Source organism: Rana temporaria, chromosome 5 (genome assembly GCF_905171775.1).
Source record: "Rana temporaria chromosome 5, aRanTem1.1, whole genome shotgun sequence".
NCBI lineage: Eukaryota > Metazoa > Chordata > Amphibia > Anura > Ranidae > Rana > Rana temporaria.
The window spans coordinates 386,554,195-386,582,051 of record NC_053493.1 but is presented as its reverse complement, the minus strand read 5'-3'; the positions used below and the strand labels follow the sequence as shown (position 1 = coordinate 386,582,051).

Genomic DNA, 27,857 nt, shown 5'->3' with positions numbered 1-27,857 from the left:
CATACAAGTACTTAAAACGAACGGCGCATGCGCCGTCCCGTGGACGTATCCCAGTGCGCATGCTCACAATCACGTCGGAACTACTCCCTAGGATACGACGGATCACTGCCTACGACTTGAACGTAACCCGCCCAGCCCTATTCACGTACTACGGAAATGACGTAAAAATACGACGGCTGTGTTCCCTGGTCCATACCTTCGCATGGCTTGCGCCTCATATATGGGGAATAACTTTACGCCGGACGTACGACTTAGGCAAACCGCGTATATTATGCGCCGGGCGCAAGTACGTTCGCGAATCGGCGTATCTCCCTCATTTGCATATGTGCATAGAAAATCAATGGGAGCGGCAAATGCGCCCATCGTAAATATGCGCCCACGATACGACGGCGTAGGCAAGTTACGTCGGTCGTAGGAAGCCTATTTTTAGTATGTGGGTCGGCGCATAGATAAGACGGCGCACATTTGTACTTACGTCGGCGTATCTTGAGATAAGTCGGCGTAAGTGCTTTGTGAATCCGGGCCTATATGTATGGCATTTCCATTGATTCTCATTACCATTGTCTGTACCACTTTTGTTGTATTATGTACCCATTAACCACTTGGGATCCGCCTGCCGTCAATTGACGGCTGCAGTGCGGATCCCAATTTCCAAACTGCCGTCAATTGACGGCCGCCCCTTTGGGCGTTCCCCGCGCGCGCTCCAGAGCGCGCTGCGGGGAAAATCTGTGTTGGCCGTGTCCCTCGGACACAGCCAATTACAGATCGCCGCGAACGGCCAATCAGAGTGGCCGTTCGCGAGGCGATCTGTGCGGCCAATGAGAGAGGATCTCATATGTAAACATATGAGATCATCTCTCATTGCCGTTTTACACAGAGACAGCGGTGCTGTCTCTGGAGAGGAGACCGATCTGTGTCTCTTGTACATAGGGACACAGATCGGTCACCCCCCCAGTCACCCCCCCCCTCCACCTACAGTTAGAACACTAAGCAGGGATACATTTAACCCCTTCCTCACCCCCTAATGTTAACCCCTTCAATGCCAGTCACATTTATACTGTAATTAGTGCATATTTATAGCACTGATCGCAGTATAAATGTGAATGGCGCCAAAAATGTGTCCGATGTGTCCGATGTGTCCGCCATAACGTCGCAGTCCCATTAAAAATCGCAGATCGCCGCCATTTCTAGTAAAAAAAAATAATTAAAAAAAAATAATTCTGTCCCCTATTTTGTAAGCGCTATAACTTTTGCGCAAACCAGTCGCTTATTGCGATTTTTTTTTTTTTTACCAAAAATATGTAGAAGAATACGTATCGGCCTAAACTGAGAAAAAAAAATGTTTTTTTTTTTTTAAATTGGGATATTTATTATAGCAAGAAGTAAAAAATATTGTATTTTTTTCAAAATTGTCTCGCTTCTTTGTTTATAGCGCAAAAAATAAAAACCGCACAGGCGATCAAATACCACCAAAAGAAAGCTCTACTTGTGGGGAAAAAAGGACGTCAATTTTGTTTGGGAGCCACGTCGCACGACCGCGCAATTGTTAGTTAAAGCGATGCAGTGCCGAAAGCTGAAATTTCACCTGGGCAGGAGGGGGGTATATGTGCCCAGTAAGCAAGTGGTTAAAAAAAGTTTGTAAACAAAAAAATTGGCTGTATTTAGTGATTCCATAGCTGTTCTGACTCGAATATCAGATGATGAATGTTTGGCAGGTTGTCAGGGTCATTTTCTATAGAAGTAAATGATTACTGACTACCTAATGCAGCTGAAAGCCAAACAAAAATGTAATGGTTGCTACAGGGGAAGGCAAAGCCAAGGTCTCACCACTGGCACCTAGAAGAGACTGTAAACCCTTATGCTGCCGAATTCCAAGCCATCATGTTGTGTCTGCACATAACCCAGCAGAACTTCCTCTGCTACTTTCTGCTATCAATGAAGAATAAATAGAGTGTATTATTTTAGAACAAGTGTCAGATTATGTAAAAAAATACATTTCCAGTTTTAATTTGGACAGCTGTAAAATGTGTCATTTGTGTAAACTTAACTTCCTCTATAAATGATAGAATTCCTTGATTACTTAAAAAAAATTACAATATTACTTGTCTGTTTTTACTAATCAAGAACCTAAAGCGAACTTGCACTCTGTTTTAAGGGAAGACACATCGGGCCAGATTCACGAACAATTACGGCGGCGTAACGTATCCCCTTTACGTTACTCCGCCGCAAGTTTTCATCGTAAGTGCTTGATTCACAAAGCACTTGCGTGTAAACTTGCGGCGGCGTAGCGTAAAGCCGTCCGCCGCAAGCCCGCCTAATTCAAATGGGGCGTGTACCATTTAAATTAGGCGCGTTCCCGCACCGAACGTTCTGTGCATGCTCCGTTAGGAAATTTCCCACCGTGCTTTGCGTGAAATTACGGCGCTCCGACGTGTTTTTTGAACGGCGACGTGCATTACGTCCTTTCGTATCCCGGGACGTCTTACAAAAAAAAAAAAAAATTGAAATTCGACGCGGGAACGACGGCCATACTTTAACATGGCTGGTCTAAATCTAAGCCATGAAATAGCAGGCTTAAGTTTGCGATGGGAAAAACCGACTAGCGACGACGTAAGAGAATGCGACGAACGCACGTACCTTCGTGGATCGCCGTAAACAGCTAATTTGCATATCCAACGCGGAAAACGACGCAAACTCCACCCAGTGGTCGCCGAAGTATTGCATCCTAAGATCCGAAGGCGTACGAAGCCGTAAGCCTGTCGGATCTTAGCCAAAAGCCGTTGTATCTTTGTTTGTGAATTACAAATAAAGATACGACGCGGCAAATTTGAAAGTACGCCGGAGTATCAGCAGATACTCCGGCGTACTTTTTCTGTGAATCTGGCCCATCATACTCGTATATAAGCTTAAAACAAAATTAAATTCTGCTATATATTTTTTTTTTAATGCCCCCCCCCCCCCCCGGGAGGATTATGCCATAATGTGTTATGCACAGCATATTAGCACATTATGGCAGACTTACCTGTCAAAGCCCTCTAGCGCTGCTGTCAGCTCTTTAATGGCCCTGATGATGTCCCACGCATGCATGCAGGAGTAACCTTATCATGGGTGGTGCCATAAATGTACATATGGCAGATACCGGTAGTGTATTTAGGTTTTGTGCTGCCCTAGGCCTGACTAAACTCATGCAGCCCCTAATTTAAATATTACGTACCCCTTCCTGTCAAAGCCACACCCCTTTCAGATTAAGACCCGCCCTAACATTTTGAAGTGGGGACACTAGTTCTGGGGGCCTGGGGGGGGGGGGGGCAACAGATTCCCTTGATTTGCATAGATTTCCTATCACTTCCTGTTTGGCTATTGGCAGGAAGTGAAGGGAAATCTCTGCAATTAGACATGGATGGTAAAAAAAAAACGGACAGAGGCTATAACCCTCCCTTACTCTATCCAAAATGAAAAAAAATAAAGTGTTGCCTATAGTTTTACTTTAAGCACAAATTTCTGATAATTGGAGAAGATATAACCATGCCAATGGTGCAGCAGAAAACATATAGTACAGCGAGGAAGGTTTGTGGTCCAGGATGATAGGACAGTCAAAACAGCCCCCCCACCAGAGTTACAGAATGCCAGCCTCCCGCGTACAGGAAGCAGTGCCGCTGCTTTATGGTGAGCTAGACTAATTTGCCTCTTAGCCCAGTCCACCCAATAAGATTAGCGCTACACTAACAGTGTAGCGCAAGCAGGCGGGGACTCTTTCTGTGCTGCCCTAGGCCTGGGCCTCGTTGGACTAGGGCAGGATACAGCGTTGGCAGATACGGAAAATACCAAGTCCCTTCTATTGCTTTTACATGAACAAACTAGTAAACTCTCTTGATGTATTCATAATCACAATCACTTGTGTGTTTAGGAGGGACTTGCAGAGCCAATGCCCTCTCCACCTGTCCAGCGTACACACTTAATGACAGGCTGCTAGAGAAACATTTGTTACCCTTGTTAACCATTTTCTTGTGTTTCACACTGTATTAAATTATTAAACATATTTGCACCGTTATCTTCTGGGGCTTCTTGATGGGGCACAGTAGTGGCAATTGATGGCACAGTGGCAGCATTTGATGGGGCACAGTAGTGGTGATTGATGGGCACAGTGTCAGCAATTGATGGGCACAGTGTCAGCAATTGATGGGCACACTGGCACCAATTGATGGGAACAGTAACGGCAATTGATGGGCACACTGGCAGCAAGTGATGGGCACACTGGCAGCAAATGATGAGTACAGTAGCTGCGTTTGATGGCACAGTGGTGGTAATTTATGGGTACAGTGGCTGCGTTTGCTAGCACAGTGGCTGCGTTTGATGGCACAGTGGCTCCGTTTGATGGGCACAGTGACTGAGTTTGATGGGCACAGTGGCTCCGTTTGATGGGCACAGTAGCTGCGTTTGATGGCACAGTAGCTGCGTGTGATGGGCACAGTGGCTGCAATTGATGTTTTTTTTTTTTCAGTTTGTTTGCGCCCCCCCAAAAAATTTTGAGAACCAACTGCCACTGGTTAGATGCATTTTTGTATCATATGGTGCCTGCTTGTTGTGTTCTGTGAATGCCCTGCTGTAATATTTATTGTAATAACCATATTTGTAATTATTTGGGCAACTTTTCAAACAGCTAAAGAAAACAAAACAAAAAAATATTGAGATATAAATTCGGGACAAAAAAAAAACATTTAAAAAAAGTTTTCCAGCTTGGTTTACAACAAAAATCAGTTCTGGCTGTAATGCTTGCCTCATTTCCAGCCCCGTCCCCCAAGTTATTTTTTTTATACCACTAGATGTCCTCAGTCTTTTGGCATTATTCAATCTGAAAGCCCAAAAACATCCTGTGGGTGCAGGGCATTAGGCATAGCTCCCAACTGTCCCTGATTTGGAATAAAGTCCCTCTGTTCCTCTTTCCTCCTCATTTGTCCCTCATTTTAGTATTATCTATATAGTTGTATATAAAATTCACTTTTTATCTTTTACAAAGTGTTTCCCCAGTGCTAAACCTTTCATCCAGTTGCTAAATTGCGGCATTTGTAAATTTCAAAAGCCAATTTAACCTTTTCAGCTACGGAAGTATTGCTTGCACAATGACCGGGCCACTTTTTGTGATTCGGCACTGCGTGGCTTTAACTGACAATTGCGCGGTCACGCAAGGTTGCACCCAAACAAAATTTACGTTCTTTTTTTCCCACAAATAGAGGTTTCTTTTGGTGGTATTTGATCACTTCTGCGGTTTTTATTTTTTGCGCTATAAACAAAAAAAAAGTGACACATTTTTAAAAACGCAAAATTTTTTACTTTTTGCTATAATAAATATCCCCCCAAAAATATATACATTTTCCTCAGTTTAGGCCGATAAGTATTCTTCTACATATTTTTGGTAAATTTTTTTTTGCAATAAGCGTTTATTGATTGGTTTGCGCAAAAGTTATAGCATCTAAGTAGGGAATAGTTTTATGGCATTTTTATTATAAATTATTTTTTTACTAGTAATGGCGGCGATCAGCGATTTTTATCGTGACTGAGACATTATGGCGGACACATCGGACACTTTTGACACTATTTTGGGACCATTGTAATTTATACATCGATCAGTGCTATAAAAATGCACTGATTACTGTGTAAATTACACTGGCAGGGAAGGGGTTAAACACTAGGAGGTGAAGAAGGGGTTAAGTGTGTCCTAGGGAGTGATTCTAACTGTGTGGGGGCTGGGCTACGAGTGACACGACATTGATCACATTTCCAGATGATAGGGAAAAGTAGATCACTGTCCTGTTACTAGGCAGAACAGAGAAATGCCTTTTTTACATAGGCATCCCCCCGTTCTGCCGTTCCGTGAAACGATCGCAGCACACCGGCAGACGTCGAGTCCGTGGGTCCCTGTACGTTGCTTTGCCTGCCTGTGCCATTTTGCCGACGTATATGTACGTGAGGTTGGACGGCAAGTGGTTAAAGGGGAGTTCCACCCACAATTTCACTTTTTAAATATAAATACCCCTGTAATACACAAGCTTAATGTAGTCTAGTAAAGTTGGTCTGTAAACTAAGGTCCGTTTGTTAGGTTGTTAGAGCATTTAGTTAGTTTATAATCTAGAAATAGACCGTGGCCATCTTAAGTGTGGGCATCATGAAGCCAGACTGTATGACTTCCTGGATTTCAGATCTCGCACATGCTCAGTGCTGCACAAGCGATGTAATAGGTTTCAGTCAGGTTTCCATAGCAACGGGAGTGTCAGAGGAAGTTGCCGCCCCTTCTCTATGCAAATAGGCTATTTGCAAGGACTACTGGGATACATGATGCCTATCCCAGAAACCCTTGCGAATAGCCTTGTGACTTAATAGCCTAGGCTGATAAGGAGGAGGAAGTAATGAAGGACTACAAAATAAAGGTATTTACAAGCAACAAAATAAAAAAAAATTGTCCATTCTAAACACTATGAGATTAGGGCATGCAGCACAGACAAACATAAAAAAATGGGTGGAACTCCACTTTAAAGGAATATTAGTAGTAAAAAAAAAGGACTTGTGGGTTGAACTAATAATTTTTTTGTATATTTCTCCTTTAAGGGGGCGTGACAGGGGGTGTGTCCTATGCCTACATACATTTTCTAATAGGTGTCCCTCATTCCCATTTAAAAGGTTGTGAGGTATGTGTCAGGACTCAAACTGGCGGCCCTCCAGCTGTTGCGGAACTACAAGTCCCATCATGCCTCTGCCTGTGGGAGTCATACCTTTAACTGTCAGCCGTGCAATACCTCATGGGACTTGTAGTTCCGCAACAGCTGGAGGGCCGCCAGTTTAAAACCTGTGTGGTTAGGTGCTCACCCACCTTCTCCAGAGGCTGTCACCACAGCACCGCCACAATACATACGAAGATGCAGAGAATTGCACTGCATGATCATTTTAAAAACCAACTTATCTAAAAAAAAATGTAACCCAAGTCCATTATGGTTACCCTTTAAATAGACCAGATAGGATATAATTATTGTAATTAAACATAGATTATAATTCTTTTAATGAAGATCACTATTTCTCCTTTACAGATCTTCTACGCCAGTGTTACGGTTGGAAACCCACCAAAATACTCTCGCCATGACCCGGATACGTATATTTTACAATGTGACCAGTGCCCACCAGGGACCTTCGTTGTACAAGACTGCACAGCTGAGCAGAGAACAGAATGTGCACCTTGCCCGCCCAATCACTATGCAGATCAGTGGAACTCTGACAAAGAATGCCAGTTTTGCAATACCGTGTGTAAGGAGCTGCAGTATGTGAAGCAGGAGTGTAACAGCACCAGGAACCGTCAGTGTGAGTGCGCTGCAGGACATTTCCTGGATGTGGAGTTCTGCATCCCCCACAATGAGTGTCCTCCTGGATTGGGAGTGCTGCAGCAAGGTAAGCAGCAATTCAATATCAACAGCCACATTCTATTACATTCAGCAAACTGAGTCTAAAGTAACAAAGTGGGATTGCTAAGAACGACCTGAGAGCCTAACCTCCCCAGTCCATAGGCCAGGGGTCAGCAACCTTTTTCCACTTAAAGGGGTGTTCCAGTCATTTTTAATGTTTATTAAAAGTCAGCAGCTACAAAAAGTGTAGCTGCTGGCTTTTAATAAACATACACTCACCTGCTCTGCGTTCCAGCGACACGCCGGTCAGGGCTCCGCTCCTCTCCCCCCTCTCCGGCCGGCGTCTTCATCCTGAAGCCCCGTACACACGACCAGTTTCCTCGGCAGAATTCAGCTTCCGACCGAGTTTCTGGCTGAATTCTGCCGAGAAACCCGGCCGTGTGTACAATTTCGCCGAGGAAGCCGACGAGGAGCTCGACGAGGAAATAGAGAACATGTTCTCTATTTCCTCGTTGTTCTATGGGAGCTCTCGGCCCGCCGAGCTCCTCGGCGGCTTCAGGGCTGAACTGGCCGAGGAACTCGATGTGTTTGGCACGTCGAGTTCCTCGGCCGTGTGTACGGGGCCTCAGTGTGGGGACCTGTCACGTGTCCCAGGCGATCGCCTACAGGGAGGGGCTGCCAAATGGCGATATGACTATTCGCCTTAGCAGCCCCTCGGCGGAAGGAGGAAGTGGGACAGGAAATCCCACTCCTCCTGAAGCCCCCACTCCCCCCCCCAAAGAAAATTACATGCCAAATGTGGCATGTAAGTGGGCGAGGAGTGGATTAAGCGGAAGTTCCACTTTTGGGTGGAACTCCGCTTTAAGGGCTGGATTCAGTGTATGTGAATGCATGAAGGGCGGCATTCACCTGTTAATAAATGAGGATAATAATCTGAACAGATTATAGTTTTTTTCTATTGGTTTTTTTAACCATACGAAAAATTTAAAACAGGTTCTTTTTTTTTCACTGATGGGAAAAAAACTGATGGGGCTCACACACGATCGGTTCGTCAGATGAAAACGTTCCATTGTTTTCATCAGATGAACCGATCGTGTGTACAGGACATAAGGGTTTTTGCACAGTTGTATTGCAGCAGCACCTTTTGCATTATATGATCCTTTTACTGGTATGTTAACTAAAGATTCCTGCAAGGGAAGCCCAACCCGAAAATAAGCCCTAGTGTGTTTTTGGTCTCCAAAATTAATATGTCACTTAATACGGGCTTATTTTCGGGGGAAACACGGTAGTGGGCTGTTTATTAAAAAAAATTGAACTCACAGGGGCAGATTCTCGTAGATCGCCGCATCTCTGCGGCGGCGTAACGTATCTCATTTACGTTACGCCGCTGCAAGTTTTACGGGCAAGTGCTTGATTCACAAAGCACTTGCCTGTAAAGTTGCGGCGGCATAGCGTAAATCCCCCGGCGCAAGCCCGCCTAATTCAAATTAGGCGGGTAGGGGGCGTATAGCATTTAAATTAGGCGCGTTCCCGCACCGAACCTAATGCGCATGCGCCGTCCCTAAAATTTCCAGACGTGCATTGCGCTAAATGACGTCGCAAGAACGTCATTGGTTTTGACGTGAACGTAAATGGCGTCCAGCCCTATTCACGGACGACTTACACAAACAACGTAAATTTTTTAATTTCGACGCGGGAACGACGGCCATACTTAACATTGGTTGCCCCTCATATAGCAGGGGTAACTTTACGCGTCGCAAATCTAACGTAAACGTCGTAACTTCACTGCGTTGACCGCGCGTACGTTCGGGAATTCGCGTATTTTGCTAATTTGCATAGACGACGGGGAAAACGGCAGGGGCGACACCTAGCCTGTCGGATCTAATGGTTATCTATGCGTAACTGATTCTAAGAATCAGTCGCATAGATACGACGGCCCAGATTAGGACTTACGACGGCGCACATTGCGTTGCACCATCGTAAGCCCTTTCAGAATCTGTGCCACAGTACCTATTTGGCCCAATGCATAGCAAATCATGGCCACTGGCGCAAAGTATCAGTACTCGGTCTCGGCGAGTACTTGACCAAAAGCATCGGAACATGTACTCACCGATAAAACACTGGTATCGGTTTCGGGAGCAATTGCTTGAGTACCGATACACAAGCAAATGCTTGGTAGCGGCACCGATACTGATACTGGTATCGGTGCATCTCTGGTTTCAAGGGTTCCCCTGTGTTGGAAAGGTTCAGTAAGGCTGGTTTAAGGAGTCTATTTATAAATGATTCATAAATCTTTAACTCCGGAATCACACATTTCCATGTTTGTATCCAAATGGAAAATTGTATGGCTGTTGTGTGAAGGGTATGTAAATCTTGGATAACAACATTTATAACCCTCTTTGAAGTGTATGAATAAAACAAAATATTGAACAATAAACAGAAAAATAGGCTCTCACATCAAAGCCTTCCGGTTTTAAGACTTCAAAACAGACTTTAGTTCTGTTTTCTCCCAGACCTAAGGCGGTTAAAGGGGCCTGGTCTGAGCGAAGGCAAAGCCTATTTTGAAGTCTTAGAACTGATTGGCTTTGGTGTGAGCTTCTATTTTCTGTTTATTGCCTATCCGTTCAGGTGAGATGGGCCCCTTTGGAGCTGCACCCGTCAACATGTGTAGAATCATCAGATTGAAAATATTTGCACTTTGAGTGTGAGGCCCCGTACACACGGCCGAGAAACTCGACGAACAAAACACATCGTTTTGCTCGTCGAGTTTCTTGTGAAGCCGCCGAGGATCTCGGCAGGCCAACTTTTCCCATTGAGGAACGAGGAAATAGAGAACATGTTCTCTATTTGGCCCGACAAGATTCTCGTCGGTTTCCTCGGCCGAAAGTGTACACACGGCCGGGTTTCTCGGCAGAATACAGCTCCGATCGAGTTTCTGGCTGAATTCTGCCGAGAAACTCGGTCGTGTGTACCGATCCTTACTCTTATCTCTGTTATAATATATTTACCAAACTGTAAATGTATCTTCAATCACTGGACCTTTTAACCGTGGAGATTTTTTCCCTCTCCCGTTGCTTCAAGTTGCTCCCCTGCCAAAATCTCAACCTCCACCTTTTCTATGCAGATAACTTGCATCACCATAAACTGGGGGTCGGCAAGCCGCTGACCGCGATCTACCAGTCGACCGCGGGCAGCTAAAAGGTAGATCGGGAACACAGCCTTGCACTGCCTTTACCCCTCAGCCTCCGCCACCCCCCTCCTCCTCATTGCAGAGTGGAGTGCAGGACATATCACAGTACTGGATGGAGGACATATCACAGTACTGGATGGAGGGTGGGATCTGCCAGAGTTAAGTCTTAACATTAAACAGCAGGTGATTGGTTGCTAGGTGGTGTGATGTGAAGGGAACAGAGGGGCAAAGGACACTACAGTTCGAGTGGGTGATGTAAAAGAGAAAAGAGGACACTGCTTTGGGGGGCACAGAACACTGCTTTAGGGGGAGGAGCAGGCAAAGGACAATGCTATGGGGGGAAGATGACACTACATGGGGGGTTGTAAAGCGGGCAAAGGACACTATGGTGGGGGGGGGGGTAATGTGAAGGGGGACACATAATGCTGTTATGGGGGGGCACAGCACACTACAGTGGGTGGGAGTGATGTGAAGGGGGCAGGACACTGGTATTCAGAGGATGAAGACACTACTGTATGGGGGAGGGGCAGATGACTCTACTGTTGGGGGGGGGGGGGTGATGTGAAGGGGAGCAGAGGGCACTACTGTTGGGGGGGTGGCACAGGACAACAATTTTAAGGGAAAAAAACAGTGTGGGGATTTCCCCCCAAATCTAAACCAGGCCCCTAGGTCTGGTATGGATTTTAAGGGGAACAAAAAAAAAAAGACATGGGCTTTCCAAGAATCCATACCATTATGCCTTATCCGAGCATGGAGCCTGGCAGGCTAGGAAAGGAGGGGGGGGAGCTCCATCTGAACCATACCAAGCCACATGCCCTTAACAGAAGGGTCTGGTATGGATTGGGGGGACCCACGCTGTTTTTATTGAAAAAAATATTATGTTGTCATTGTTTGTTTATATTAAATTGAAAAAAATTGATTTATTCATTCGATAATAGCTGGTTGTTAAGGAGCGGGGCTGCCTCCCGTCCTAAACAACTGTGACTAATCTGCTGTCAGCTGGGTTCCATGCTGACAGCACATGAGTCAAGGTTATTAAAGGGGTTGTAAAGGTTTGTTTTTTATTTTCTAAATAGGTTCTTTAAGCTAGTGCATTGTTGGTTCACTTACATTTTCCTTTAATTTCCCTTCTAAATGTTTTTTTTCTTTGTTTTCTTTGTCTGAATTTCTCACTTCCTGTTCCTCCTCAGTAAGCTGTTCAGTAAGCTGTTCTGGCTGACTATACACCGCTCGGATGATGGTGGAAAGCTTACTGAGGAGAAACAGGAAGTGAGAAATTCAGACAAAGAAAAAAAATCATTTAGAAGGGAAATTGAAGGAAAAGGTAAGTGAACCAACAATGCACTAGCTTAAAGGAACCTATTTAGAAAATAAAAAACAAACCTTTACAACCCCTTTAAGGACTGGAGGCTGCCCCGCTCCTTAACAACCAGCTATTATCAAATGAATGAATAAAATCATTTAATTTCATTGTTAATGTTTAATTTGGATTTGTTGAAATATGTTACTGTTGTATTCGGGAATTCAGATGCATCCGAATAAGGATTTTTTTTCCAAATTTCAATTCGGAGCGAAACGATCCACATATGTCTAGTTGTCACTCAAGTGTTACTCTATTGCAGCCTTTCTTAATCTTTTTACCCTAGAGCAGTGGTCTCCAAACTGCGGCCCGAGGGCCGGATGTGGCCCTCTGCTTGCCTTTTTCTGGCCCTTTGGGCACTATTCCTCCCACTGATACAAGACACTATTCTGCCACCTGCCACCAACAATGGGGCATCCTTTCTTCGACTGATACCAAAAATGGGGTACTATTCCTCCCTATGATACCAAGGACTGGGCACTGTAACTCCCCCTAATACCAAATGTGGCAATGCTTACTCCCACAGATGCCAGGAAAATTTCCACTCCTGCTGGCCATAGTCCGGCCCTCCTAGAGTCTGAAGGACAATAAATCGGCCCTTTGTTTAGAATTTTTGGAGACCCCTGCCCTAGAGGAACACTTTACAAGTCAAAGGGAACCTGTGTAAAAATGACTTCATAAGGGGTCAGTGGGAATAAGGCCCCATTACATTGATGTCTCAGGAGGAAGAACTCCCCCTTACAGGCATGGTCAGAATGTCATCCTTACAAGCTGCTAGGGCTGCAACGGATCACAGGTGATCCGTGATCCGAACGGGTCACCCCCTTCGGATCGGAACACACTGTGATCCGCGGATTGCCGCGGCTCTGGAGCTAGGCCGAAGCCGCGGCCTTTCCTAATGTTATGTCCGCGGTTTCCGGAGCTAGGCCGAAGCCGCGGCCTTTCCTAACGTTATGGCCGCGGCTTCGGCCTACCTCCGGAGCCATGGCTATAACGTTAGGAAAGGCCGCGGCTTCGGCCTAGCTCCGGAGCCGCGGCAATAACATTAGGAAAGCTCCGGAAGCCGCAGCCATCTTGGTACACCCGGCAGCAGCCCTCCTCCTCTGTTTACACCCACAGAGGAGGAGGAGCCCGCACTCGGACACACCGCTGGAACGGAAGGGGGGCTGTCTTACCTGAGGGGGGGCTGTCTTACCTGAGGGGGGGGGCTGTCTTACCTGAGGGGGGGCGGCTGTCTTACCTGAGGGGGGGCGGCTGTCTTGCCTGAGGGTATGTGGATATTACAGTGGGGGGGTGGGGATGTGGATATTACAGTGGGGGGGGATGTGGATATTACAGTGGGGGGGGGGGGAGAGATGTGGATATTTCTGTGGGGAGAATTTTTTTTTGCCGATCCGAAAAATTATCCGATCCGTGACTCCTGATCCGAGGAACGATCCGAACCGTGAGTTTTTTGATCCGTTGCACCCCTACAAGCTGCCAAAAAAAATCATGTCACGCACTGGCTCTATCAAGGGTTATTGGATACAGGATTATGCAGGCACCATCAGATGGTTGTCAATTAACCATAGCTCAAGGAACCCCTGGAAACCTCTGGAGGTTTCATGGAACCCTGGTTGAGAATGGCTGCTCTATAGTATTCCCAGTTGCTCCTCCTCCCAAGTAGCTAAATAAGAGATTATATAGGGTGGTTAACAAAGAAGAAGAGGAGCTGAGCCAGCACAGACAGCAATTAGACACTCCTAGAAGAGGAGCGGACAATGATGTGCAAGGAGCAGGGCCGTTTGAAGGAATTTGGGGGCCCCAAGCAAAATGGGGGCCCCCAAGCACCCCCCCCCCCCACACACGCAAAGCTTACGTTAGCACTGCACTGATTTTTTACACCCATGTTCTTCCCCCCCCCCCCCCCCAGTCCCTATGTTTTTCTATTCTCACCTCCCCTCCTTCCCTGTAGGCTGCCGCTGTAGCGTGGCCGAGCTCCTCTTCCTCCGGGTACCGCGCGGTACAGGAGATTCAGTTTCCTGTGTTCCCGGCCGGACTTAAAGGAAGTGAGCATTCAGTGTGCACTTCCTGTCAGTCCGGCCCGGGAACAGGAAACTGAATCTCCTGTACTACGTGCGGTACCCGGCCGGACTTACAGGTCTCCAGGAGGGAGGAAGAGGAGCTCGGCCACGCTACAGCCTGGGAAGGGGAAGTTGGGGGCCCCAGGCCAGCTCGGGGCCCCAAGCAATTGTTTGTTTTGCCTGTCCTGTAGCAACGGGCCTGGCAAGGAGGGACAGAGCTGTACAAGGCAATTTACTGTTCCAGTCAATATTGTTCAAGTCAAATATTCTAGCAAGTTCAAGGCATATTGTAAGTGAAAGAAAACAAAGTTATGGAAATGAAAAACAGTTCATATACAGCAAGCATATCAAATACTTACATGTGTTTGTTAAAGCTCGAGACAGACTCATATTTTAAAGAGATCATGTCACCAGATGCCAACTTTTCAAGGACAGATGCAGAAAAACTGATATAAGTATATTATTTATTGAGCTAATACAGTATACTGTAGTGGTTATAGGAGAAAAAAAAGATTAAATGAAAAGGATTGCTTTAAATTGAAATGTTGTTAATATTATTACTGAACATTCAAAGTGACAGAGTCTCTTTAAACCAGGGGTTGACAAATTTGCTTGGAATCTAGGAGCCAGCTAAAAAAAAGTTAGGAGCCAGAAAACCCGCCCCGTCCCGACGAGCTTGTGCGCAGAAGCGAACACATACGTGAGCAGCGCCCGCATATGTAAACGGTGTTCAAACCACACATGTGAGGTATCGCCGCGATTGGTAGAGCGAGAGCAATAATTCTAGCCCTAGACCTCCTCTGTAACTCAAAACATGCAACCTGTAGAATTTTTTAAACATCGTCTATGGAGATTTTAAAAGGGTAAAAGTTTGTCGCCATTCCATGAGTGGACGTAATTTTGAAGCGTGACATGTTGGGTATCAATTTACTCGGCGTAACATTATCTTTCATAATATTAAAAAAAAATGGGGATAACTTTACTGTTGTCTTATTTTTTAATTAAAAAAAGTGTAATTTTTTCCCAAAAAAGTGCGCTTGTAAGACCGCTGCGCAAATACGGCGTGACAGAAAGTATTGCAATGATTGCCATTTTATTCTCTAGGGTGTTAGGATAAAAAATATATATAATGTTTGGGGATTCTAATTAGAGGGAAGAAGATGGCAGTGAAAATAGTGAAAAATAGTGAAAAATTACATTAGAATTGCTGTTTAACTTGTAACTTTAACTTGTAATACCAACGGCCACCACCAGATGGCTCCAGCTTACACATCTGGTGGTAATAACTTGTAATACCAACGGCTCACCACCAGATGGCGCCAAGCCAAGTCGCCAGGACCCTATTTCTAGTCGACCTGGCGACCGGGATTTGTCGAGCCCTGCTTTAAACTGGCAGATGGGTAGAGCGCAAACAAAGAGCTAAGAAGCATCTACAAATCACACTCACCTAACCTCTTTCCCGTTGAATTGCTTCACCATAAATTCACCATGGCCGTATTTGTTTCCAGGTACTCCAGAGACTGACACAGTTTGTGGGGAATGCCCCAATGGAATGTTCTCAAATGTAACATCTGCCACAGCTCCATGTCAGAAACAAACCAACTGCAAGAGCCTGGGACTCAAAGTGGCTCATAAAGGAACCTCTACGGAGGACACCGTGTGTGAAGAAGAATCGAGATTCTGTGAAACAGGTAAACAGGTCCTCTTTATCCTAAAGAATGAGAGAACGACCAAGTGCAAAGAAGACATTTTTGTCCTTCACCATCTTTGAATTCTATTGACCAAAGTACCATATATGAATTTTCCTAAAAAGCTCAATTTTAAGGTCCGATAATCCACCAATGGTATATGTCTATTATACTTGGTTTATGAATGTGTACATTACATAGCACAACCTTTATACAGCACTTTAACATCTACACTAGAAGGAAGGAGTGGAGCTTGTGAATATTCTGCAGATCACCACCCTCATTTTTTGTTTCTACTATACTATTTTATAGTGATGCATCAGCTAAAGAAGTGGTAGGCCTCGTACACACGACCGAGGAACTCGTTGGAAAGGACACATCGTTTTCCTCGACGAGTTCCTTGTTAGGCTTGTCGAGAAATTTCACAAGCTTTCTTTGCGTACACACTGTCAAGACCAAAACTTGTCGTTCTCAAACGCGGTGACGTACAACACATACAGCGGCAGGGGAAGTTCGATTCCACTGGCACAACCCTTGGGGCTGCTTTTGCTAATCTCATGTTACTGCGTGTTAAGTAACAGTTTGGTAGGAGACGATTTGCACTTTTCAGTCTGTTACGGCGTGACAAATGTGCTATCTCCATTACAAACGCTACTTTTTCCGAAGGTGCGCCCCCGTCTCATACTTTATTCTGAGCATGCGCGGGTTTCTAAGCATATACACGAACTTGTTTCTCATCGAAAACCAGCCGGAAGAGGAAATTGAGACTCCCGTCGAGGAAAAAGAACTTGTTCTCTTCTTTCCTCGTCGAGTTCCTCGACAGTTTTCTCGATGAAAAGCATGAACACAACCGTTTTCCTCTGCAAAAAAGCTCTGCCACCAAGTTTCTTGATGGATTCTGCCGAGGAAAACGGTCGTGTGTACGAAGCGGTAGTCAACTTTCTTGATATGTGGCCCCTGACATCACTTAAGGGCCACACATAAGGCCTGTGTTTGCTCTGGTTAGCTCAGAATATGCCTTGAAATTATTTATCAACCAGTCAAATAGAAACAGTGCTCATGGTGCTTGGTGCAATTAAGTACATTGCAGGATTCCCCAATGGGTTGGATGGTTCTAATCCTGGAAATAAACAGTCTGCCCAGTAAACATTCATAACCTTTGTTTATTCCAAATGTATAAAAATAGCCATTAAAACAATGGATACAAGCAAGCAATACCAACGTCAGATGCTCCAGGCTGTGTTGGGATCTCACACTCCAGTGAAGAGACCATGACAGCGCCTTTCACACGCCTTGACTTGACAAAGTGCATGCACGCGAAACACAGGTTCACGGCAACCCCAATATTTGCGTTCCATGCTGGCTCCTTTCCTGTTACCGTCCAGCAGCTGGTCCTGATGTCATCCGTGGCACACCTGCATGTAGGCAGCTGTCAGTGATAGGGCAGCCTAGCTGGCTGCAAGAGCAAGTAGTTTAGTAATCATATGCATTCACACTGCAGTTGTGTTGTTATGTTTATGTATGTACTTATGTTTAACACATGGACCTCTAGAGTGTCTCCAACACCATTTTGGAGGAGCCCTGTGTCCTGATAGGCCGCACGAGATCTCAAGATATTTGGGCGGCCATTTTGGGGTGATTTCTTTGTATAGGAAAGCTCAGGCACGTTTTAGGCAGAACCCGTGTGGATGCAGATAGGGACAGAGACCCTGCTTGTGAGGGAGAGATAGGAGAAGTCAGGGAGAGTGTTCCGGCCTGTGAGGGATAGTTCAGGGGTCCTACGGAGTCCTGCAGTGGTAACCTTGGTCGGATGAAAGACTCCCAGCTGCTACGGGTAACGTGTTTCCAGCCTCTTCCAATACGCATTGTGTGCTGGGGTATATAATGTGCCATTAAGTGGGACGTGCCTGTAATACTCAGAAATCCACATCGCTTAGAACAACAGTATCTGTACTGCATATTTGTGCCTCCATGCCTGGAGAGGAATCATTTGCCGTTCGATTGTAAAGACTGTTACTACTACCACCTCTCGGTAATAAACGTTACCTTGTTCAAAGAACTTTATGTATGTCTCCCTCTGTGAACCGCCACACCCTCACTCCGCTTACATGCGCGCCTCGCCTGTACAAGCGATCGGACCGCGATCTGTAGGCTGTCACCTCGCCATCCCACCGACAGCCTCTTCACTGGAACTTGAACGCGAGATTCCATCCCATTTAGACATTTGGAATAAACAAAGGTTATTCATATTTACTGGGCAGACTGTTTATACCCAAGGTTAGAACCATCCAATCCAATGGGGATTACTGTAATGCATTTAATTTCACCAAGGGCCCTGAGCACTGTTTCTCTTTGACTGGCTGTTTGCTCTTATCACTACTCTATTGTGAATATATGTAATCTCATCCACATGCCATCAGTACATTTTGGCTGTAGCACTCGGAGTATTTGTGTGTTTTTGTCCTTGAGATGATTTATGAAGCTATTTCATGATACAAGTGACATAATTATGTGTGGCTATGAACACCCGCAATGTTTCCCTTCTAGTTTTAACACCTGATTTACAAAGTTTTTTGCAGAGTGAAAAGCTTATTTCCAGGGTTAAGATTGCAGTTATCCTATGGACATTCAACTACTACCCAGGGCTCTGTTAAGCCTCGTACACACGACCGGTTTTCTCGGCAAGAAACCAGCAATAAAACTGCTGGCAGAGCTTTTTGCCGAGAAAACCGTTCGTGTGTATGGTTTCTCTTCGAGAAAACTGTCTTGAATCTCAACGAGAAAAAAAGAGAACCTGGTCTCTATTTTCTCGTCGGGAGTCTCAATTTTCTCGTTGTGATTCTCATCGGGCTGGTTTACGACGAGAAAAACTTTTGTGTGTATGCTTTTCCGAGTCTTAAAAAAAACATGCATGCTCAGAATAAAGTATGAGACGGGAGCGCTCCTTCTGGTAAAACTAGCGTTCGTAATGGAGATAGCACATTCGTCAGCATTCTGAACAGCAGAAAACGATCTGAAAGCACGAAGACTGAAAAGCACGAATCGTCTCTCACCAAACTTTTAACTAACACGCAGTAACATGAGATTAGCAAAAGGAGCCCAAGGGGTGGAATCGAACTTCCCCTTTATACTGCCGTCATACGTGTTGTACGTCACTGCGCTTTAGACCGACAAGATTTTGGATTGACAGTGTGTATGCAAGTGAGGCCTCGTACACACGACCGAGGAACTCGTCGTAATTGAAACATCGTTTTCCTTGGCGAGTTCCTTGTTAGGCTTGTCGAGAAACTTGACAAGCTTTCTTTGCGTACACACTGTCAAGACCAAAACTTGTTGTTCTCAAACGCAGTGACGTACAATACATACGATGGCAGGGGAAGTTCGATTCCACTGGCACAACCCTTGGGGCTGCTTTTGCTAATCTCATGTTACTGCGTGTTAAGTAAAAGTTTGGTAGGAGACGATTTGCACTTTTCAGTCTGTTACAGCGTGACAAATGTGCTATCTCCATTACAAACGCTACTTTTTCCGAAGGTGCGCTCCCGTCTCACTTTATTCTGAGCATGTGCGGGTTTCTAAGCATACACACGAACGTGTTTCTCGTCGAAAACCAGCCCAACGAGGAACACGACGAGGAAATTGAGACTCCCGTCGAGGAAAAAGAGTCGTACACAACGGTGCAGGCACACTGAGCGTGCCGGTTTTATGAATGGGAAAATGCGCGCAGGGATCTGCCGGTCCCGCGCGCACGCACGGGAGTGACGTCATCGCCGCTTCGGCCACTCACAGCGGTGCAGTGTTTTCTGAAAATATCTCCTTAACCATAAAGGTTAAGGAGATATTTCTTGCACCTACAGGTAAGCCATAAGTCAAGCTTACCTGTAGGTGCAAGTTGTCACAGTGGGTTTACAACCACTTTAACAAAACTACTATAATGTAAACAAAATCATAATGTTTTGGTCATTTTTTTTTTCATGTATTACTTTTTTTTTATAGATTTGTGTTAGGTTAATGTCAGATCGGTTATTCTGCCGCTAGAGACAAACTGCCGGTAGCAGGATCGCTAAAGAGGCTTCATGTCTTTCACTATTAAATCAGTCCCTCTGTAGCCAGATACAGCAAGATACGGCTCTGTGGTTAGTGTAAATGCAGCTGAATCTTGATTGTGATGGGAATGACATCTTGCTGCAACAGCCATAGGAACAAATAGGCCACTGAAAGGATTGAGGCAGGGTCACCATCTGACATAAGCCTAAGGGGTGGATTTACTAGAACTGGAACATGCTAAATTTGGTGCAGCTCTGCATAGAAACCAAGAAGCTGAAGTTAGAAGCGGATTGGCCACCATGCACAGCTGCACCAGATTTTGCACCCTCCAGTTTTAGTAGACCAACCCCATAATCTTTTTTTTAACAAATAAATATTCACTACAGGGTGCATATTATTTGCAAAGTGCCTATAAGAAAGTCCAGCATACCACATCAATGTATTCTCTCTGCAGATATTAGTCTTTGTGAAGAAGCCTTGTTTCGGTTACCTAAGGCCAACTGGTCGGATTTACTCGTTCAGAAATTGCCACCAACTGCACTGATGTTACAGCAAATAGAGTCAATTAAACAGAGCTATGACCCCAAGGATCAGCCATTCTACTTGTTCAAGTTGTACAAGAGTCAAAACAAAGGGGACATGTCTTTCAGAAATTTAGTACAAGGTAAGGGATTACTTACCCTTTGCTTATTTGTTAATTCTTATGCCAACCATACACTGGCAATTTTGTGGTAAAGTCAAGAACTTTAAACTAAAATTCAATTTTCAGGCATGTTTCCCATCTCATTTGGTAGTGTCATCTTCATTTTCATATCCTGTTTCTTAGTCTTGTCTTCCTCTGCCCATTATTTTTTTTTTTTTTTTTTACTATAGTATTACCTATAGTATTTCTTAGTCTTAATTTTATTTATCCATGTCCATCACTTACATAGTTACATAGTAGGTAAGGTTGAATAAAGACAATAGGGCCAGATTCTCAGAAGAGATACGACGGTGTATCTCAGGAAACACCGTTGTATCTCTGTTTTTGTCCCCGGGTAGCTATGCGTCTGATTCCTAGAATCATTTTCGCATAGATACGGCGTAGATCCGACAGGTGTAAGTCACTTACACCGTCGGATCTTAGATGTAATTCGACGCTGGCCGCTAGGTGGCGTTTACGTTCAGTTCTCATTTGACTATGCAAATTTTGCGCGTCATCGTCGTCGTTTCCGTAAGCGGAAGGTTACCCCTGCTATATGAGGGGTAACCTTACGCCAGTCCGCCGTATGCCATGTTAAGTATGGCGTCGGGTCAGCGTCGTCTTTTTCCGTCGGTTACGTTGTTTTACTAAGTCGTCCGCGAATACGACTTTACGTCAATGACGCTCACGTCGGCGTCATTGACGTTTTCCGTCGTGAGCTGGAGCATGCGCACTGGGCTATTTTTCCGCCCGGCACATGCGCAGTTTGATCGGCGCGGGGGCGCGCTTAATTTGAATACAAGCCGCCCCCTTTGAATTACGTGGCCATACGCCGGGCCATTTACACTACGCCGCCGTAAATTACGGAGGAAGTGCTTGGAGAATATGGCACTTGCTCCAGTAAGTTGCGGTGGCGTGGTGTAAATGGCTTACACTACGCTGCCGCCGATTCTATGAGAATCTGGCCCAAAAGTCCATTCGGTTCAACCTGTGTAGGTGTACGTGTGTCAATGTCTATAATTATTTCCCATATCCTTGTATGTTGTGTCCTTTAAGATGCACATCCAAGAGTCTCTTCAAAATATCTATACTCCCTGGTGCCGCCACCAATTGTGGAAGGGGGTTCCCCATCCTTATTGCCCTGACCCCCCCTGCACAGTTTAAGGTTAAACCGCTTCTCCTCCAACCTCATTGGGTGGCCCCATGTCCTCTTACACTCCTGGAGTCTGGATCGTTTTTTTCCTATGCTGGAATCACTATTGAGGTATTTGTAAATCGTTATCATATCTCCTCTGAAGCATCGCTTTTCCAGCGAGAATACATTTAGTGCTTGCAGTCGTTCCTCGTAATTGTAGTCCTCTAGTCCCCTTATTAGTTTTGTTGCCCTTCTTTGGACTCTCTCCAGTTCCAGCACATCCCTTCTGAGGACTGGTGACCAGAACTGGACAGTGTACTCCAGATGTGGCCTGACCAGAGTTTTATAAAGTGGAGTATATTGTTTTACCTCTGGAGTAAATCCCTTTTTTTTTATGCATGCCAATATTCTGCCAGTTTTGGTAATTGCAATTTGATATTGCATGCTATTGATCAATATGTCATCTAATAGGAACCCCCAGATCTTTCTCCATCCTTGATTCCCTCAGAGGCTTTCCCCCTAGTGAGTAGTCTGCATTTATGTTTTGTCCTTCCTAATATGGTCTTCCTTTGCCCAAACAATTTCTTAGTCTTTTTTTTCTTTGAGGATACAAAACAAAAGAAACAGGGTACAAAAGTGCACATAATATGCTAGGTTACTCAGTACAAAGCATCATCAAAACACGTAAGAACATACATAAAAAAAAAAAAAGGGGAGGTGTTTCTGGCATAACATTCCCAATAAGCAATAAGACGGTGGTGGCCCCACAGAACTCCAGGAATATCCAAAAAACACTGTTTCATAATATGCTGTCAACTTCAGTATTGCCCAAGCGTGGAGGGGCCATGATGCCACCTTATAAATCACTGTGGTATTCCCTCAATCAAAACAATTAACACAAGTGTCCAACACAGTGCTGGGACAAGGTCATCTAGAGCCCAGGGTAAACATGTCAAACCGCGCCCCCCCCCCCCCCCAAAGATGGATGACCAGTATGTGTCAGCAACCCCCCCCCCCCAACAACAACAACAACAACAACAAAATATTAGCACTAATCTGATTGCTTTCCCTCTAAGAATAACTTCCCCCTCCTCCCAGTACAAATCCACATCCCTTGCTGAAATCCCCCCAGCATAAATCACCCCCTTCAAATAAATCACCCCTCCTAGTAGCCGGCCTATTTGGGCCTTTCTGTGAGCAATATTCCCCTCTGGAATAAGAATATCCAAAAGACAAGAGAAGATAGGTAGAGTAAAAAAAGTATTAGAAGATAGTGTGACCCAACCGATCCAGAAGCACCAAATATCAACATATTATGTATCACTTGTTTTTTCAAATAGTTTAATTTTGTCATTTACAATTGCTGAGAGATATTCATTCACCATAGTCCATGACAATTTAGACTTAACCAGTTCAAATTGTGAGTGTATTTGACATTTTTATATATGTCTTGCCTTCCTCTAAACGAGCCCTCTCAACTTCAGGGTCAAACATTGCCACTTATGGCCCTCTTGCACCAGGCAGTCCCAGAGTTACGAACGGGTTAGGGACTGTAAGTTTGTTCTTAAGTTGAATATGTTCATAAGTCGGAACAGCAAGCGCAGAACTGCAGATACGTCATTTTCCGATGTTCCATCGAATGTGCCCGCCATTGAAAAGTGGCCGTACATGCATAGAACGGCAGATACGTCCTTTTCCGATGTTCCGTTGAATGTGCCTGCCTTCAAAAAGGTTCTGTCGAATGCGCCTGCCTCCGAAAAGGTTCCGTCGAATGTACCCGCCGTCGAAAAAGGTCCCGTCGAATGTGCCCGCCGTCGAAAAGGTTCCGTCGAATGTGCCCACCAGCGAAAAGGTCCCGTCGAATGTGCCCACCAGCGAAAAGGTCCCGTCAAATGTGCCCGCTATCGAAAAGGTCCCGTCGAATGTGCCCGCCGTCGAAAAGGTTCTGTCGAATGTTCCCACCGTCGAAAAGTGGCCATGCAGCCTCCCTTTCGTAAGTAGGATTTGTTTGCATGTCGGATTTTCGTAACGCGGGGACTCTCTGTACAAGGAATTATCATAAACTAAAGATATATATTATAATACAGTGGAACCTCGGATTGCAGGTAACGCGGTTAGCGAGCGTTTTGCAATATAAGCACTGTATTTTTTTAAATCCTAACTCGGTTTGCGAGTGTTGTCCTGCAAAATGAGCAGGATTCAAGCCAAAGCGGTGTGCAGTACTGCGTTTGGCCTGAGGTGGAGGGGCGGGAGCCAAGCGGAGCCGAACAGCGCAGTTCGGAAATGGTCGGGAAGACTCGGAAATATTCTGGGCCAGATTCACAGAAGAGATACGACGGCGTATCTCTGATACGCCGTCGTATCTCTCAGAGTATCTATGCGACTGATTCATAGAATCAGTTCCGCATAGATAGCCCTTAGATCCGACAGGTGTAATTGACTTACACCGTCGGATCTTAGGATGCAGTACCTTGGCCGCCGCTGGGTGGAGTTCGCGTCGTTTTCCTGCGTCGGGTATGCTAATGAGCATTTACGGTGATCCACGACGGTTTTCGCGTTCGTTACATCGTTGCTAGTAATTTTTTCCTGTCGCAAATTTACACCTGCTTTAACATGGCTTAACTTTAGTCGAGCCATGTTAAAGTATGGTCGTCGTTCCCGGGTCGAATTTCAATTTTTTTTTTGTTTTGGCGTAAGATGTCCGGGAATACGAATGGACGCTACGCACGTCGCCGTTCTAAAAAATGACGTCACATCGCGCAAAGCACGGCGGGAATTTCTAAACTGAGCATGCGCAGTACGTCCGGCGCGGGAGCGCGCCTAATTTAAATGGTACACGCCCCATTTGAAATGGGCGGGCTTGCGCCATACGTGTTTACGATACACCGCCGCAAGTTTACAGGTAAGTGCTTTGTGGATCAGGCACTTACACTGAAAACTTGCGGCGGTGTAACGTAAACGTGTTACGTTGCGCCGCCGCAAATGTACGAGAATCTGGCCCAGTGTTCCCAAGCCTTTCCAAGGTTTGCCAAGGTCACACCTTTTCGTGTTTTCCTGAGGCTCTCCGGTGCCCCCCCCCCCCCCCCACCTCTGACCGCATACCATTGAAGTCAATGTGGAACAAATTATTTTCGTTTCCGTTGACTTCAATGTGGAAACTCTCTTTGATATGCGAATATTTTGGATTATGAGCATTCTCCTGGAACGGATTATGCTTGTAATCCGAGGTTCTAGCCCTTTAGCAAAAAATATACATACTGTTAAAAAAAAAAAATGTGCAGGGTCTGTCCAATCTTTTGTAATTTTATAATTGCCCTCTAGTGTTTCATATTACAGGAACTTACCTTACACTTTCTTCATTTGCAGATATTAAAGACTGTGAAACAGGAGTCCTGAAGCAAATTAGGCATTTACCATTGACTACAAAACATCTCACTGCATTGATGCACAGTTTGCCGGGCAAACCAATAAAAAAGGAGGATATAGAAAACACCCTGAAGTCATGTGACCGACCAAAGCAAATACTGAAGCTGCTTAGCTTGTGGAGAGACAAAAATGGAGGAGACACCATTGAAGGCCTCAAACAGCTAACAACCAGCAAGCTACCTAAAATGTTAAGAAAGCCTGTGAAGAAACTGGAGCGGTTTCTGAACGGTGTTAATATGTACAGACTGTTTGAAAAAATCATTCTACAGATCAATGGCACACAATCTCATCTTGGCAAATCAGATTCGTTATTATGACTGGTGAGCAGGTAACTCACCAATGGACCATTTCAAGCTATCTACCGATCATTGAACCTCATGGCTTAAAGGAAAATAGCAGAGCCTACCTTTATTTTTTTCCCCCCAAGAAGCTGACTGGTTGATGTAGGCAATATAGACTCTTTTCTTTCAAGCAATTGTTATGAGGTCCATCATGATGAAACTGGAGACTTATTCTGGTACCTTCTGTATAAGCTTTATTTATGAATATTTTTGAAAGTATTTTTTTATAATATATGCTTTAGTAAAGTGGATTAAAACAGTTCTATCTAACCACTCTGTCCTGGGCCTCCTGCCAAATTATATACACAAAAGTATAAAAGTACTCAATAATGATAAAATCCCCGAAATACCTACCTATCCCACAGAAACAATTGTTTCTAGAGTAGCAATAATGATAAAATCCCCGAAATACCTACTGTGAGGGGTTAGCTCGGTAGCGGGGTGTGTGACCCCTTGGATGGGCTCACCACACATTGAATTTATACAGACTGGCAGTCGACAACAGTTGAAAACAAAGTTTTTGGTTTATTTTTCCATCTTGCTGGAAAACAATTGCAAGCATCCAAACAGCATAACCAAAATCAAAAATAAAATAAATCCTCTGGGCGTCTACCTTCCACACAGGAACCTATCTATGAAGTGTAACACAGCCTACTGCTGGGTAGACAGTGCTGGTCATACAGCACAAACAATAGTCTTTTGATTTTGTTCACACAGAAAAATCAATCCTCTCCTCACCTTCACATAAGGCTTTCTGGCACTGCTCTCCTACTCACACAGACTCAGGATGATGCAGCCAATTAGTGGTAACCCTCTGGACTTCTTATAGAGGCCTTTAATTGCCTCACTCTGAACAGCTGGAGTCTTCTAACGGCCCTTAGCCTTCCTGGCTATTTCTCGCAGCCGACGCCTAATAATGATTGGTGTATTGTCTAACAAGGCAGAAATGTATGTCCCGTCTGGGACAACACCCACAGATTTACCTGACTTCCTGTCACACTACCTATCCCACAGAAACTATTGTTTCTAGAGTGGCAATAATGATAAAATCCCTGAAATACCTACCTATCCCAAAGAAACGATTGTTTCTAGAGTGGCCAGTAGTGTGACCAAATGTTGGCATTTCTTCACAAGATATCAACCATTGGGGAAGTAAGATTTAAGCCTCGTACACACGATCCAACTTTATGACCATAATTGTCTGACGGACTTGCTTCCGACCGTGTGTATGCTCCATCAGACAATTATTGACTGAATTAACGACAACAAAAGTTGGCTGTTCATGCTCACCAACTGTTGGGCAATGAATCTGTTTATCCGATCGTGTGTACGCAAGTCCGTCCAACTGAAATCCAATATTATTATTATTATACAGGATTTACCTTATTTATCGGGGTATTGCGCGCTCCGGCGTACAGTGAGCACCCCTAATGTGGACCCACATTCCTGTAAACGAAAACATTTTAGTACTTAAAGTTTTGGTGTCTTGCGCGGCGGCCTCGTCGGGGTCCGGTGTCCGTCTGTGGCTTCGGTGGTGTCCTCCTCGTCAGGTCTGGCGTCCTTCTGCGGCCATCGTGGTGTCCTCCCCGCTCGATCCCCGCGCTGAGTTTGAACCACTGCGCCGGCATATACCGAGCGCAGTACACTCGGGTATAGTTGGGCAGGCTCTGCTCCTCTCGCGTAAAGGGCGTACAGGACGCACAGGACATGACCCCGAGAGGAGCCGAGCCTGCCCGACTATACCCGAGTGTACTGCGCTCGGTATATGCCGGCGCAGTGGTTCAAACTCGGCGCCGGAAGCGGGTATCGGCGTATATCGCGCACCCACGATTTTTCCCTGATTTTCAGGGCAAAAAAGTGCACGGTATACGCCGATAAATACGGTATATAGCACCAAGAGTTTATGCAGCGCTTTACATCAGGGAAGACAGTACAGTCACAATACAAATCAATACAGGAGGGATCAGAGGGCCCTGCCCATTAAAGCTTACAATCTAGAAGGGAGGGTCAAGTGGAACAAAGGATAGTTAGCTGTGGGGGATGATCAGATGGACTCAAATGAAAGTACAGTTGTTAGGTGTGGGTAGCGTAGGCTTCTCTGAAGAGGAGGGTTTTCAGGGATCCTCTAAAAGCTAATAGAGAAGGAGATAGACGGATAGATTGGGGTAAGGAGTTCCATAGGCTTGGACAGGCTCTGGAAAAGTCCTGGAGACGAGCATGGGAGCAGGTAATAAGAGAGCTAGAGAGTAGGAGGTCTTGAGAAGAATAGAGAGAACGATTAGGTTGGTATTTAGAGACTAGGTCATTGATGTAACTGGGGGCAGAGTATACAAACACGCATGCTCCGAACCAATGCTAAACATCAGACAACAATAGCAGAAGTTGCCCAAAGGGTGGCGGTAAAGAGCTGAAAAACCACATGGTTTGGTAAATGTTGGCAGAAAATGTTGTGCCATATGTATGCAGAACAAGTTCACGGCCAACGCCCTTCGGACCAAAATCCACGGAAAATTTGGATGGAAGTCCGAACGTGTGTA

General features: G+C 45.2%; 1 protein-coding gene across 1 annotated transcript in view; it reads left to right on the top strand.

Annotated features, from left to right (window-relative positions):
* The window catches only part of TNFRSF11B (TNF receptor superfamily member 11b), a 28,661-nt gene extending 3,071 nt beyond the window's left edge, over positions 1 to 25,590 (top strand). The window contains exons 2-5 of the mRNA XM_040354889.1: positions 7,080 to 7,434; positions 15,510 to 15,692; positions 20,191 to 20,400; positions 24,920 to 25,590. Of these exons, the coding sequence (XP_040210823.1) occupies positions 7,080 to 7,434; positions 15,510 to 15,692; positions 20,191 to 20,400; positions 24,920 to 25,296 (1,125 nt within the window). The 3' untranslated portion in view covers positions 25,297 to 25,590. The remainder of the gene's footprint in view (positions 1 to 7,079; positions 7,435 to 15,509; positions 15,693 to 20,190; positions 20,401 to 24,919) is intronic.
* The last annotated feature ends 2,267 nt before the right edge of the window (positions 25,591 to 27,857 follow it).